General features: G+C 40.4%; 1 protein-coding gene across 2 annotated transcripts; it reads right to left on the reverse strand.

Moving 5' to 3' along the window:
• Positions 1–702: 702 nt before the first annotated feature.
• On the reverse strand, positions 703–13,465 carry LOC110067895 (uncharacterized). Of its 2 annotated transcripts, none has more exons than XM_089298436.1 (6): positions 12,051–13,465; positions 8,615–9,172; positions 8,029–8,076; positions 4,249–4,368; positions 3,723–3,892; positions 703–2,138 (listed from the first exon to the last, which is right to left on the reverse strand). In XM_089298436.1, the coding sequence occupies exons 1-6, from the start codon at positions 13,291–13,293 to the stop codon at positions 1,680–1,682; spliced, it is 2,598 nt and encodes an 865-aa protein (XP_089154562.1). In that variant the 5' UTR covers positions 13,294–13,465; the 3' UTR covers positions 703–1,679. The 2 variants fall into 2 exon arrangements, with proteins under 2 accessions (XP_089154562.1, XP_089154561.1); XM_089298435.1 differs by having other exon boundaries at positions 3,723–3,895; positions 12,051–13,450.
• Positions 13,466–15,054: the final 1,589 nt, after the last annotated feature.

A 15,054-nucleotide genomic window follows, 5' to 3' on the forward strand; every position in this document is an offset into this window, starting at 1 on the left:
CTCGATCAAAGACAGGCTTTTACAACCTTGGACGGGAATTGGAGTCATGCCCTTTATATAGCCATGCACTCATGTGACACCAGGTATTGCATACGAGGAAGTGAGAGAAAATTAGAGCTCTTTTACTCGTAGTTTATCGACCTTTTTTGTCACATTTTATTGGCCCTAGGCTTAAACACATACTAGGATTTCACACCACCTTAACAGACCAAGTACATTTGCACACAAGTTGAGCTTGAAAAGCTGAGCTCTGAATGAGAAAATGTCTGTGATGATCATACATGCAGCTACATGTACAGACACAAAGGACACAGACCAAGAAACTCGTGTGGCAATTCAATTCAATTTTATGGGACATTCTGTGAGCAACTAGGATCGACTCTAAATGACTTAATGCATTTTTTTTTCCTCAGACATTTGCTATTGCCTAGTAAACACGTGGTTTAAAGCACTGGGTTTAGTGTTTTGCTAGCCAGCTAACACTAGCTGCCAGGCTCTAAATCACAAGTCTCAACATAAGCTCAACATGTTGTAAAATGTGGACTCAACCCAAATTACTAAATTTGTCAAAGTGAGAAGCACATCAACAATTTTTTTCCTTTTTCTTGTTATAAATAAATCTTTATTATTTAAAATAGTACCAAAAAACATACATGTATATTTCAATTTAAATTAATATATAAAGCCAATAACAGCAAAAGATTTTTCTCCTTTCCTTTATTGGTGGTTATCACCAAAATTAAGTGCCCAGTTATTTAAGATGTTTATGGTTAAAGTTGGTAAACAAATGAGGGCAAATGAAACAGGAATGATTTAAAAATCCAGGTACTTCTAGCCAGCAGTGCAGACGAACAAGTGCACATAATTATTCCAGTGTCGAGTGTTACATATAGGCTGCCATCTTGGATTGGGTAAACAGTGGAGGGCTGGGGTGAGGGTTAAAATTGCCAAAAGCTCTCTCTCAATCGTTGTAACTCTCCATGTTTTGTAAACTTGCCACCAAAACTGCCTGCACTGCAGGCTAGGGACCTTAATACTAGAAACAGGAGGGAGAATTACTATATACAGGTTTATCCTTCCCATTATTATTTGGAAGAGAGAAACTGCGACCCTTTGACCCTCCCTTCCTCATTCCCCCCTCCGATATTACCTGGAAGGAACTTCTTTGATCCTCAGCATGCTGACTCACTGCTGAGTGTGCAGGAGCTTTTGATTGGGATAATAAACTAAAAAAAGCATTACAGCAGATTTTCAACAGACCTGCCTTGTGCAATTATCAGCCACTGACTAGCAGTTTGTGTTTACAGTGACACCCTTCTGAACACAATATTTAGCTACACCTGTGGGCTAGCAATGGAATCTGGATTCCTATGACCCTCTCAAACCTCTGAGGGAAAGCAAAGTTTGTGGAACAAATTATCAAGGATCAGAAATCGAGGAACCTGATACAGATGAGTGTTCAGTGTCCAGAGCAAATCTGAAGGTGGTTACTTTTGGGATTCCACTGTTCTACTTTTACATGTACATGTAAGGATGCTAATTTTGTAGCATTATACTGACCACTAGAGAGCTCTTGAACTTGACCCTACAGTTTTCTTTTATGGCAAGGTTTGATTCCAATGCACACATGCAATTTGTTAGTGAGTCACTTAAAGATAATTTAATATTAACATTAATTTTTAACATGGGCAGCTGCTTGTTGTGGAAGGGGTGCTTGCTGGTTCAGGTTTGGATTTAATCTTGTCAAATTCTCTTCTTGAATTGCTGGGTTCTGCATTTTTAAGTAGATATTTAGCAACGTTTTGTATAAGTTCATTAATTCCTGTATTTTCCTTTGCTGAAGTTTCTGCTATGAATTTAAACTTGCAAACAGATCTGTCCCTTTCCTTGTGATTGCAGAGTAGCTTTTCAGCATCTTTAATGTCCACACACTGGAGTTCTTGGTCTACCTTATTTCGCACTAATACGACAGCAGCTCCACTAGCATTATTTTTGGCATCTTCGTAGTAACCTGCAAGATCTTTTAGTGACTCCATATCATCACAATCATAGACAAAGAGCACGACACTGCTTCCAAAGTAGTGTTGGCGGGTCAAGCGAGAGTATCTTTCCATTCCAGATGTGTCCCAAAGGTCAATCTAAGTGTTGGAAAGTTCAAGAAGAAATAACAGATCAAACAAAAATTTTGTAAAACATCCTTTACTGTGCCTTTTAATAACATGCAGACCCTAAAATTCAAAGTTCAACCGACAAATGCATTTTTTGCTACCGCCAATCAAATGTTTGGTCACTCCTCCCAGCTTCCCACTACTGCCGAGTACTGTTTCGTTGTCTGAACTGTGCTCAGCGATTTGATTACCTGTGCTCGGCATTAATCGAAAGCTGTGAGGAGCCGCCGAACATTTGATTGACGGTAGTGAAAAACGCATTTGTCGGTTGAGCTTTGAATTTTAGAGTCCGCATGTTATTGAAAGGTATAGTAAGGCACCAGGATCTCTTGTGGGGTTTGGCTCTTATTCCCTACATACACCTGACTGTAGGGCAATGTAGACTGTCAAATTCAAGACTAATAAGCTGTAATAAGTGTCACTGAGCCACACTGCAAGGGTAAAAAGGTAACCAGAGCAGTTAATACAGAATGTGGTAACTATGACACACTTAAAGCATTATCAAAACATGACTTTCAATCCCTGAAAGGAAGAACATGCAGCACATTCAACACCAAGCCAGATATCTTTGCATCACAACGAAATAATAGGCTATTTTTTGACTTTTGCCTTGTTACAGTAAGTAGTTGATTTGCATGGAAATAAACATGCGAGTACAACTCATTTTCGTGTTGAACAATTTGTTCTCTGCTTAGCACTTTTCAGGATTTGATTTGAACTGGGGGTAAAGGGAGCTCAAAATTGCCCATTAGCCCAAAAAGAATTTGCTTCCCTGACAGATGCACAGACACAATTAATTTAGTAGCCAGTAGCCGTTCACAGCAAATAAAAATCACTTATAACACTGAATTATTATACCCATTGTATGTTTAACAATAATAATTATTAACAACATACAACTCTTTACACCAAACAAAAGTGACGTTATCTTTCACTGATCTCTAGATACTATTACTACTAAAATTGATGAACTGAACCTACTGTCGCTTGAACAAAGAAGAGCTTTAGCTGATGTTTCATTCTTTTACAAGGCACTAAATGGCATGATTGATATTGATGTTCAACCTTACATATATGTATGTTGAATACTATTCAGAACGTGGCCATTATTCTCTCAGGCATAGTGATAATTTGACTCTAGAACTAATGTGCTAAAATCCTCATTTTTTCATAGAATTATAGATATATGGAATGAACTGCCATTGGCACTCGCTGTGAATCCAATCTGAGAGCTTTTAAGGCAAAAGCTAGAAAATTCTCAATGTCATAATCTTTTATTCGAGGGGCTGAGGGGATTTTATTTTATTATTTATTATTATTATTATCATTATTATAATTATTACTATTACTATTACTATTACTATTACTATTACTATTATTATTATTGTTATTATCATTTATTTATTCAAGCTTATTTGTTTATATATTTTTTCTTCTATTTTGTTGGTCTGTTTTTATATGGGGTTTTGCGTCCTTTACAGATCGTCCATGAGGCTTATTTTTATTCTTTGTAGTAGTCATTAAATCGTAATAAATAAATAATTGTTTTCTTACTATAATGGTCTTTTCTTCAACTTGGACTTCGATCTTTTCTTCTGCCAAGTGTTGAAATTTGGAAGTGTCGATTTCGAAGCCATCGCCTCTAAGTCTGCGAAAAATGGAGGTTTTTCCAACGCCACTTTTACCACATAGGGCAACCTTGTACACTGGTAGTTCCTTGCGGGCTTCTTGTACCATGTAAAATTAAATGCAGGGTCAAATCAATGATGAAAATGACAGTTCAAAAGATACATGTAGGGAGGTCCAATGTCCACCATATTTATATTGCAAACCCGTTTTGTGAAAGTTAACAGTCGACACTCGGCGAAAAAAAAGGCGAGGCTACTAAGCTAGTTCGGCTCAAATTTCAGCAAAGGGGAAATTGCTTGACTTACTACAATGTAATTGTCAAGAACCAGAGCAGAATTTAAACTTGTACTAAATGAATTTTAAACAGTCACAGATGAAGATCTCATGGATTAGGCAGAGTTTTTCAGTTTTGCTATTTCTCAATGACAATGGTACCAGAAATGATCATTACCATGAAATCCTAGGGCTTGTCTTGATACTGATCCTGGATTTTTCCCAAGGTACTTTTTGAGTGCTTCATACTCCTCTTCTGAGAATGTTGTTTTAAGCTTCAACTCTGCAAGGCTCAATGCTGTAAAATTAAATGCAGGGTAAAGTCAATAATGAAATGACAGATCAAGATACATGTAGGGAGGTCCAATGTCTCCCATATTCCAAACCTTTTTTGTGAAAGTTCATGGTATGTACTTCATGGCTGAAAGCTAGACTTGCTCTCAGCTATCACCTCTACCAACTCTTGCGCTTCTTTTGTGCTCTCCAAACTCCCTGCATGCATCCATAACTGGATGTTAAGGTGTACAATAGCCTGCTTCCCCTTTACAGAGAGAGACCTGAGAGATGCGTTGTTGGAAGATCTGAAATGGATGCGTGCCTTGAAAAAGGACCCCATCTATCAAGAAGTAGTGGCAACCAGAGATGAATTAATGGAGGAAAAGGGATATGACTGGTTAGAATCCACAGAACTGGCCATTCACCAGAGGTGATTTCTACTGAACAGGCTGTTTAAAGAACAACGGGTTCCTGGAGAGTGAAAACTGCTGATGCTGTTTGTCATAATTCAAAGAATACATACTTTCAAAGATATGCTTTAACAGTTTTATTAAACACCTGTATTTACATGATTTAGTGTTGTCTGATGGGTTGTAGAACTCCAACATACCCTGGTTCATCTTTTAATACATTAAAATGAAAGCGTATTTCCTCTGGGTTTGTGGGTGATGGTCCGCCACTAAATACCCATAGGGCTGAGTAGTGGCTCGTTCGTACAGAGGCATAAAACGTTTCGCATCACCCATCCAACGTTGCCCCAGTGTTTTACTGTAACGGGTGTCAGCTGGATTTCTAAAAAGGATTGTGTATTCATTTGATAGTTGCAATTCATTCCAGCGCTGTGCTTGCCTAAGACATACAGGTTTCGTGTGACCACATCACGAAGAGATTGAGGTGATGAGCCTTCTTACTGAGTAAATCCATCACTTGATCTGAGTCAACAGTTTCTCTCATCAAGTCATCTAGCACTAACAAACTAGGACCTTGTTCCGGGGGAAACACTTCTTCCCAAGGGATGGTTGGTATTCCTGGGTGAAAGGTAACACCCATGTCTTGTTGCATTCTTGTGAACATCGGTTGCCAGGAGGAGCCGTAACAGTACAAGGCTTGATGAAAACATGCACTGTCTCCAGTGTCATCTCAAAAATAGGTGACTGCATTCTGTATCAGTTTGGACAACCATGTGGTCTTTCCACTGAAGGAGGGTCCCACGATTTGCATGCTGCCTCATACACGAAAACGTGGGTCATAGGTCTTGCTCCTACCCATTCCACTCTGTGAGTTGGCTTCTAACCAGGGTAAGGAGGGTGTGGTACTTGTCTTGGGTGTCGGCCCACTGGGCATGTAGGGGCAGTGCCGCCGCCGCCAGTGCTGCAGCCATAAACACGAATGCCCCAGCCAACACTGCCGCCGCAGCCAACACTGCCACCAACTTGCAGAGTGGAATGGGTAGGAGCAAGACCCACGACCCATGTTTTCGTGTACCAGGCAGCATGCAAATCGTGGTATCCTCCTTCAGTGGAAAGACCACATGGTTGTCCAAACTGATACAGGATGCAGTCACCTATTTTCGAGATGACACTGGAGACAGTGCATGTTTTCATCAAGCCTTGTACTGTTACGGCTCCTCCTGGCAACCGATGTTCACAAGAATGCAACAAGACATGGGTGTTACCTTTCACCCAGGAATACCAACCATCCCTTGGGAAGAAGTGTTTCCCCCGGAACAAGGTCCTAGTTTGTTAGTGCTAGATGACTTGATGAGAGAAACTGTTGACTCAGATCAAGTGATGGATTTACTCAGTAAGAAGGCTCATCACCTCAATCTCTTCGTGATTGTGGTCACACAAAACCTGTATGCCTTAGGCAAGCACAGCTCTGGAATGAATTGCAACTATCAATACACAATCCCTTTTAGAGACCCAGCTGACACCTGTTAAATTAAAACACTGGGGCAACGTTGGATGGGTGATGGGAAACGTTTTATGCCTCTGTACGAATGAGCCACTACTCAGCCCTATGGGTATTTAGTGGTGGACCATCACCCACAAACCCTAGAGGAAATACACTTTCGTTTTAATGTATTAAAAGATGAACCAGAGTATGTTGGAGTTCTACAACCCATCAAACAACACCAAATTTTTTTCTTCATCTTCTCCTCCCTCTGGTTCTTCATCTTCTTCCTCCTCTGGTTCATCATCTTCTTCTTCCTCTGATTCGTCCTCTGGTTCTTCATGTTCATTATCCTCGTCGTGTTCGTCTTCTTCCACTATGTTTTCATCATCACTAACGTCCCTCTCACTGTACTCCATTGTGAGCTGTATGGTCTGACCTGACGTCTCATGACACTTCTTTTTGTAAATTTTTCAGTGCAGTGGGTGTTTGTTGATAAACATCATGCACTTCCACTCAATGGAGTTAACAAGTGGGATTCACTGGTAACAGCAGGTACTCGTTCTCACATGCCTTGGGGTTTGCACCATTGACGATGGTAGAAGGCATAGCGGGAAACCAAGGTGTGCAACACATTGGGCTCCAATTGCACAGCTGCTGCTTTCAAGCACATACCTTCTGGAGGCATGTTTGGATCCTTGGTTTTTTCTACACAGTGTTTTCTTTATGTAGTATCTGTGGATCCGTTCTTCCAAAGGAATAGTCATCTCTACTGGAATAGATGCTGGTTCTGCCATAGCTTTCTGAGCCGCCGGTGTTTGGTGGAGGTACTGACTGAGTGAGCAGCTCTCTTGCTACAGTACTTTTCTTGTTTTCTTTAGGTATAAACACAACGGATTCCTCATCAGCTGATGCTAATCCAGCTTTTTTCCTGTAAAACGTCAATTCGTTCCAGGCTTGTTGCAACTTCACCACATCCTGGGATAAACTATCAATGCAACTCAACAAGTGAAACTTGGTTTTCATGTATAACTGCGGCGAACTCTCGACCACGTTGGACACCAACGTATTGGTCAGTTGGGTGGTGCTGTGGATCAACTGGTCTAACGACTGGCAAAATTTCTGTTCTTGCACATCGATATTCATAATGTGTCCTCAATGCTGCCTTCAGTGTGAATCAAGAAAAATCGCATTAGGTAGCGCGCTTTTATACCCATCTGGGAACGCACTCACACCACACGACAATGTTTTTTCCAAAAAAAAAACCAGGGCCTTTATTCATAAATGTCTATAAGTATGTTTTCAAACCATAACGTTTTTTTTAAAGATCAATGTCCTAGCCATTTGTCCCCTCATGTGTGTTGAGTTTGACAAACCAGACTGTCTTGCGACAGGCGACTTCTTCCCCAGCTAGGGAGGGTTTCGTGCGCCACCCACCAGTTGGGCCACCATGTGCCACCTGGTGACATCACCGTGACGTCACGTTTTCTCAAACTTTTATTGGTGGCCATTTTGAATAAATTTAAAAAGCGGGTGCATTTGGGTAATTTGGCAGCTATCCTACTACTATGTACTATCAGAGTATAAAGCAAGCACTATGTCAAGGTATTGTTGACTTAAAAAGAAATCCCAGCTGCAGAAATTTTAATAAATTTAGGCATCTTGCACTAAGTACAAGCACACATTGCGTGCTTCTATGTATTTTCCCCCTTGCTTGGAAAAATGATTTCTACAAAAACATTTTCCAGCTGGTAAGTGTATAATTTACACAATGAAATATGCCATGTACCTTCATCATTTGATGCTGAATCATCACCATCATATGTTTCATCTGTTTCTGTTGGCAAAAGAAGAAATGTTATCTAGGAGAAGCCATGCAGTTACTTATAAAACCTACCACCTTCGATTCTCACATTGATTTTACATGTGTTTTAATTGAAAAAGGAACAGATTCAAAGTACAGAGAGAATAAATTTTCCTGCTTCCAATATAATAAGGCTGCTCTAAAGTAATTTTACTAATTAGTACACTTGTCTGACAAGACCAAAAATGATCTGCATAATGAAAACACTATCCATACTATTTAATATTACCATTATCAAAATGTCCGGAATTTTTGGTTGAATGGAAAATGCCCTTAGTTACATGTAGACTGCCTGGTAATCAGAGGTCTAATCAAAGGAATTGCTTGACTTACTACAATGTAAGTGTCAAGAACCAGAGCAGAATTTAAACTTGTACTAAATGAATTTCAAACAGTCACAGATGAAGATCTCATGGATTAGACAGAGTTTTTCAGTTTTGCTACTTCTCAATGACAATGGTACCAGAAATGATCATTACCATGGAATCCTAGGGCTTGTCTTGATACTAACCTACTGCTGGATCTTTCCCAAGGTACTTTTTGCATGCTTTGTACTCCTCTTCTGAAATTGTTGTTTTAAGCTTCAACTCTGCAAGGCTCAATGCTGTCAAGATCTCTTCAGTAACAAAACATCTTTGAACCACTTCACCAAGATGACCAGACAAATAATCTTCCCACAAGCTCTCAAGGATCTGGAGTGAATGAAACTTCACTGTTATCAGCAAACTTCCAATATGAACACCAGCAATAGTGAGTCGCATTTCTTTCATGTATGCCAAAAAGCTATCAAAATCATCCCTACTACTCGGTTGAGTAGCCTGCAGATAATTGACAGCAATTAAACGTAGGACTTCTCCTTCTGTAGGAATGAAACTCACAGGTGCTTGGGTAGCTTCAGCACCTGTACATAAAGGCTGGGTCTGTCCTGATGGTGCAGGTACTACAGGTGCTTCCTGGTGCCCACCATTTTGAGATCTCCCTGATTCTACTATTGAAGGAGGAGTTCTAAAGGCCTGTGTGTTGAGATCTGCTGGTTTCATGGTTTCCACATCAATTCTCAAGTTCAAAGCTGTTGAATTAGTAAGAACAATTTTTAAATGTTTCCATATTCAGTTTCAGTCTTCCTTTATATTATTTACATACTTCCAGTTAATGAGTTAATGTTTTTCCTTAGGAACCTGCTCACAGCTTATGGTTAAATTATCTAGACAACAGATTCTCCAGATAGGCACTCCCACAAAGAGACCAGTGAGAAGAACTGGTGTAACTGCATGTTTACAATGATGTAACTCTCTACGAAGTGCACATAACTATGAACTGACTGTATTAACTCTGACTATTATTATGAACTCTATAAAGAACTCTTAAGTCATAAGAACTCATCAAGTTCAAGTCCATCTTACTACTATAACTGGATTTCAGAATTGAACTCATCCTGTAGCCAGTTAACTGGAATTCTCAATTGTTTACATTTAACATGCATGTTTCAAATTTGCAAATATTTCTTGTTTGTACATATATTCACTGTACCCCAGTTTACAAGCTCCAAAGACACTCAAATGTATTTGTAGATTTTGATGCACATGTAGGCCAGGTAATGAAAATCTACAGACAACCCTGGAAAGATCACATAGACCTTGTAAAAAATTCCAAGTTTGAAAGTTGCATTTATTAATGAAAGATATAGATTTGTAAAATCAGAGAAATTTAGAGGTTTGTAAGGAAGACATGCAAACACCTATATCTAGATTAGACTCTACTCCTTATAGTTCACCCCCACCCCCAAATTCCCTTCTCTCTCTCTCTCTCTCTCTCTCTCTCTCTCTCTCTCTCTCTCTCTCTCTCTCTCTCTCTCTCTCTCTCTCTCTCTCTCTCTCTCTCTCTCTCTCTCTCTCTCTCTCTCTCTCTCTCTCTCTCTCTCTCTCTCTCTCTCTCTCTCTCTCTCTCTCTCTCTCTCTCTCTCTCTCCACTGATAGGGGGTTAAGGTGGGAGGTGTATACTGACAAAAAAAATTTATTTTCTTTACATTAAAGAAGAAGGTCTCTCCAAAAAGCTTACTTTTTCGTGTTCACCTATAGCAAGTAACCATCTAGCGTTTTCACTCACCAAAATTTCAGCCTCTAACGTGTCTACTATCCTGAAGAAATTTCTCTCGAAAACAAAGAAGCCCAAAATTTGACTTTGGAGGTCTTCATTTTCAAACTATGTAGCCAGGCCATGTTTATGTGATGCTATTCTGTCTGACTCAAAATTGACGGGAAGGAGAAAAACCTGCAACTGATATGCATTCTTAAGGTAAGCAAAATGTATTTTTTCTAAGCAATTATCTACTTCACTATCTTCACCACTCTCATTCTTTTAGGGAGTTTGGAGCTTGCTTGGCTCAAAATAGTACTGCTCAAGAACAGTCATAACCCAGAGTGGTCGTTAAAAGGCTTGTTGGAAGCAATTTGGACAAAATCTCTAGGAGGGAATGACATCACAAAAATGTAGCTGGGCTGCTGAGTACTATTCAAAATGGCCACAACAATGTCGAATTTTGCGCTTCTTTGGAGACAAATTTCACACAGAAAACCTGCACTGTAGTGGCTGAAACTTTGGTGAGTAGCTACATGTACAGTTTTGGTAAGAAACATTCCATTTGTAATTTCTTAACACTTTTGCTTGCATTATATTGTTGGTCTTTGATATAGCAGGTTGCATTGGACATATGTTTACATACTGCGCTTAAACTAAGGATTGCAAAAGTGTGTACCCTTCTGGCATCTACAAAGGATCATAGGCTTTTATCAGTTTCTCCTACTTTGATTATCATGTTACACTATACAGGTGTAGGTACCTAGAAAGAGCTATAATAGAGCAGAAAGTAGGGCTCAAAAAAAGTGCTGTGCGGTTGTCCCGGAGAAGTTGGTTTTTCTGTCGGGCAAGTAACTTTACAGTCTTACTTGCCCAACAGGCAAGAGCCCACCCTTGTAAAATAGGTAGCAGGATCCTGGTGCCAGGATTCCTGGCCCTGGCCAGGATTCTGCCCAGGTGGCCTGTTTTCCCAGTGGGATCCTTGCTGGGAAAAATTCCCACTTCGCATCTCGGCAAGAATCCTGCCAAGACATCTGTACTCACCAGGATCCCACCAAGGAAAAAAATCTGCTCCAGGATCCTGCCGAGAATACTGCCAGGAAGCAAAATTCTTGAGAAAACTTCTTGCATAGAAATTCCTGCCGAGAAGTTGCACGTTCTCATGGCCGAGACACAAATCCCGGTGAGGGTGCCTTAAACATGATCTTGAGATAAACTACTTCAAGGTTGACCCTGGAAGCAAGTACCACTCTAAAACTATCATGAGCCATATCAGTTAAATTTACATTTACTATGACTCAATCTTAAAGTTTGCCATGCCGAAAACGAGCCATGAAGACAAAATCCCATGCATGTTTATCTATGAACATGCCGATCATGTCTAGACAAACTAGAGCTTTTAGTTGGAATGACTAGCCAAGTGTTCTAACATGTTTTATAGCTTATAGAAGAAAGATAAGAGCTTTGTTGACTTTCATGTGTAGCTTCTTTGCTTTGAAATTTCTACATGATTTTAATTAGTCCAGAGATACTTACTTCTCAGGATTCCAGAGACCATCACTGATGCAGCGATAATCTTACAATGGCGAACTCTGAAAATTGCCAGTAACATAAATGCTCACTTGGCATTAAAAATTTTCTTTGAGACAGCATTCGGCAAATCTCTTTTGTGAAGATCTTCCCGTAGGCCACACAAATAGCAAACTTGTCACAGGAACTTCCCACCAAGATTGTTAACCCGCTCAAGATTAGAAATAGAAATAAGTAAAGTAAGACTTGCCCAGGGCAAGCAAAATTTGAGACCGGCTTGTTCAAAGGGGAAGCAACAATTCAATTTTTTTTGAGCCCTGAAAAAGGTGTCATGAACATACCATTTAAGCTTTCCACTAAATCTTGGATCATCCTTTTGAATCTCTCACATTCCTCGCTCCAAGGGTAAGTTTTGTTGTAATTGTCTCTGAGCAGCTTGGCACTGTTTTCTCTCTCTTCTGGATTTTGGCTGGACAGTTGCTGGATCCTTTGTGCCCACACTTCAGGATCATTTGATCCAACAATGAAAGATTGCCCACCATCTACTTCATGTAAAGCCTCAGCTATTCCAGATTCACTTGCAACAAGGACAGGTATACCAGCAGAAATAGCTTCCAGGGCAACCAACCCAAACCCTTCTGTGCGTGAAGGCAGAGCAATCATGTCTGACTCTTGAAACATCATCTTAAGTTCATCTTGATCATTGCAATAACTACGGATTGTTATTTGGTTGCGGCTTATGCCTGTGTTGTCAAGAAACCATTGTTCTATTTTTCTGTGTTCACCAGGAGATGAGCCAACAAATGTCAGCTCAAACATCTTGTCAAGGGATCCTATGGCATTTGCAACAATGTCATAACCTTTGAGCGTGAGATCTTCAAAGCTTGCCCGACCAAACATAAAGACCTTGAAATTCTTTACCACTGATCTATCTTTGACCAGCTGTGATGACTCGTTGGAAAACTTTTGCAAAATCCCAGGAGTGATGATCTCCACCTTAACATTTGGAAGACTTCTGCTGTACTTTTGTTGCAGCCGTGATCCAACTGCGACAACTACATCTGCTGCTTTGCACAGCTCAATTTCACTTTTATGTTTCTTCTCATTCTCTTCGATTGTATCCACAGAGGCACTCTGGGTTGCTTTGAACTTTCCAAGATCTTCACAAAACACATGAACAAAATGCATCCACTTGCACTTTGCAGTTTGGACAACAAAATAGGCAGGGGTACCAACCTTTCTTCCGTGGCCCACAACAATGTCAGGATTTGGTAGCTCCGGCGGTGGAATTTTCAGCCAATCTAATGGATCAGACGATCCAGGAATACTACGAGCAGTGATCAAATGAACTCCATGTTGTCTGGCATCTGCTCTACTCAGTTCGTCACTTTGAGCAACGTAGCAGTGAACTTTGATGCTCTCGCTTGTTGTTCTTGCCAAATTCACCGCGAATTCTCTGTTGAAAGTGGACAGTCCACCCTTTAAAGACATCCACTCGTCGCAAAGAAACATAACATCGATACGCTTCGAATCTTTCTGCTGCTCGTCGATACTTGCTGCACTCGAAGTTTGTTCGCACGCCATTATGCGCACTACAGAGCTTCCTTTCAGCAGTTAATGACTCCTACTTCGCTGAACATCAGCTTCTTCGTGAATTTTAGTTCTGCATGTTCATGAACATCTGCCTCCGTTGCAGGTTCAGAAGCCCATCGGGAAAAATTAACGCCCGGGCGGAGTGTGGGGATATTCAGCGGGCATGCTTTTAAATAACAAATATGTTGTGTAAGCGTCACGGAATATTTAAGTACCATTCACACAGATCTTTAAAGTCAATTACTTTATTTAGGTGTCATCAATTGTCATCGAATAACGCTTAGAACTTTCAAAAGTGTGCATTCGCTCAATGTTGCACACCTGGTATCATTTTTACCTCTGTTTGCGAATTTATAATACTCAATTCTTTTCCCCCTCTTCTGTACATAAGTTACAATTACGCCATTGCGCGCGGATCGTCCGGCAAAAATTCGTTACAATCGAATGGTAGCATTCCGAGTTAAGGCGGACAAACGTGGCCTTTTTCCGAGGCAAACTGAAGTACGTTGTTCCATCACTGTGGCAGCTGACTAAGGTTTAATTAAGTTAACGGCAAAGAAAAAAAGAAGAGTATTTTCTTAGTTTCACTATTAGGTTTACTGACATGGAATCGATATAATGTTATGCCGTGTTCAAAACAACTGGTAAGAGGCTCAAGAATTTACAAAAGGAATTAAGACTCGTTTCAAAACAAAAATCTTGTTTAAGACAAATAATCTGGGGCTAGTTTATAATGCAATCAACTATAAAAATGGTTCTCAATGAGGGCAAAAGAAGAATGGCTGTGAGAGGATTTGGAATAACTGACACCGAGCCAGTTCGCATGGAAATATTGGGCGCACCCGTCGCAGCCCACCCAGTCTTCTCCGTCATCATCTCGGCAAATCTTGCATAAATTAAATTCGCATTCTTCCTGCAAGTAAGATTCCTTACAATGGCAATCTGACAGAACAAAGCAGCTTCAATTCGATGACATATATTCTTCGAAAAATTCTTTAAGATCACCCTCGAAAAAAAACACAAAGACAGCCATTTTCCTTTCTATAATCATGCAATTGCAGACGGAGATATTCCTCGTCCACTTTGTCCGCCATATTTACATTTTACGCGGGAAAAGTATGTCTTATTACGTATGTGCATGTGAAATGTCCTTTAATTTTACGGGATCACTTACACAACGTAGTTTTAAATAAAAGTGTGTCCGCTGAATACCGCCATACTCCGTCCGGGCGTTAATTTTTCCCAAGCCCATCGCAGTGACGCGAAAGATCGCGGAAGTGGGTATATACTTCATGGCTGAATGCCATATAGTCTCCAAATTAACTAACTCATGTAAGCTACATCCTCTGTCCACTTACTACCAAGTATGTCACTTTTGTTCACTTCCGTTCACCTCCGTTCACTTTCGTTTACCTCTGTTCACCTCCGCTCATTTTCGTTTACCTCCATTCACCTCCGTACACTTTCGTTTATCTCCGTTCACCTCCGTACACTTTCGTTCACCTCCGTTCACTTTCGCTTACCTCCGTTCACCTCTGTTAACTTTCGTTTACCTCCGTTCACTTGCGTTCATCTCCGTTCCCCTCCGTTCCCCTCCGATCCCCTCCGTTCACTTTCGTTTACCCCCGTTAACCTCCGCTTACTTCCGTTTACCCCCGTCCACCTCCGTTCACTTTCGCTTACCTCCGATCACTTTCGTTTAATTACCTCCGTTCACTTTCGTCTACCTTCGTTCACCTCCATTTACTTCGG

This window comes from Orbicella faveolata, unplaced genomic scaffold (assembly GCF_042242905.1).
Source record: "Orbicella faveolata isolate gen_17 unplaced genomic scaffold, um_ofav_v1 contig_3, whole genome shotgun sequence".
NCBI lineage: Eukaryota > Metazoa > Cnidaria > Anthozoa > Scleractinia > Merulinidae > Orbicella > Orbicella faveolata.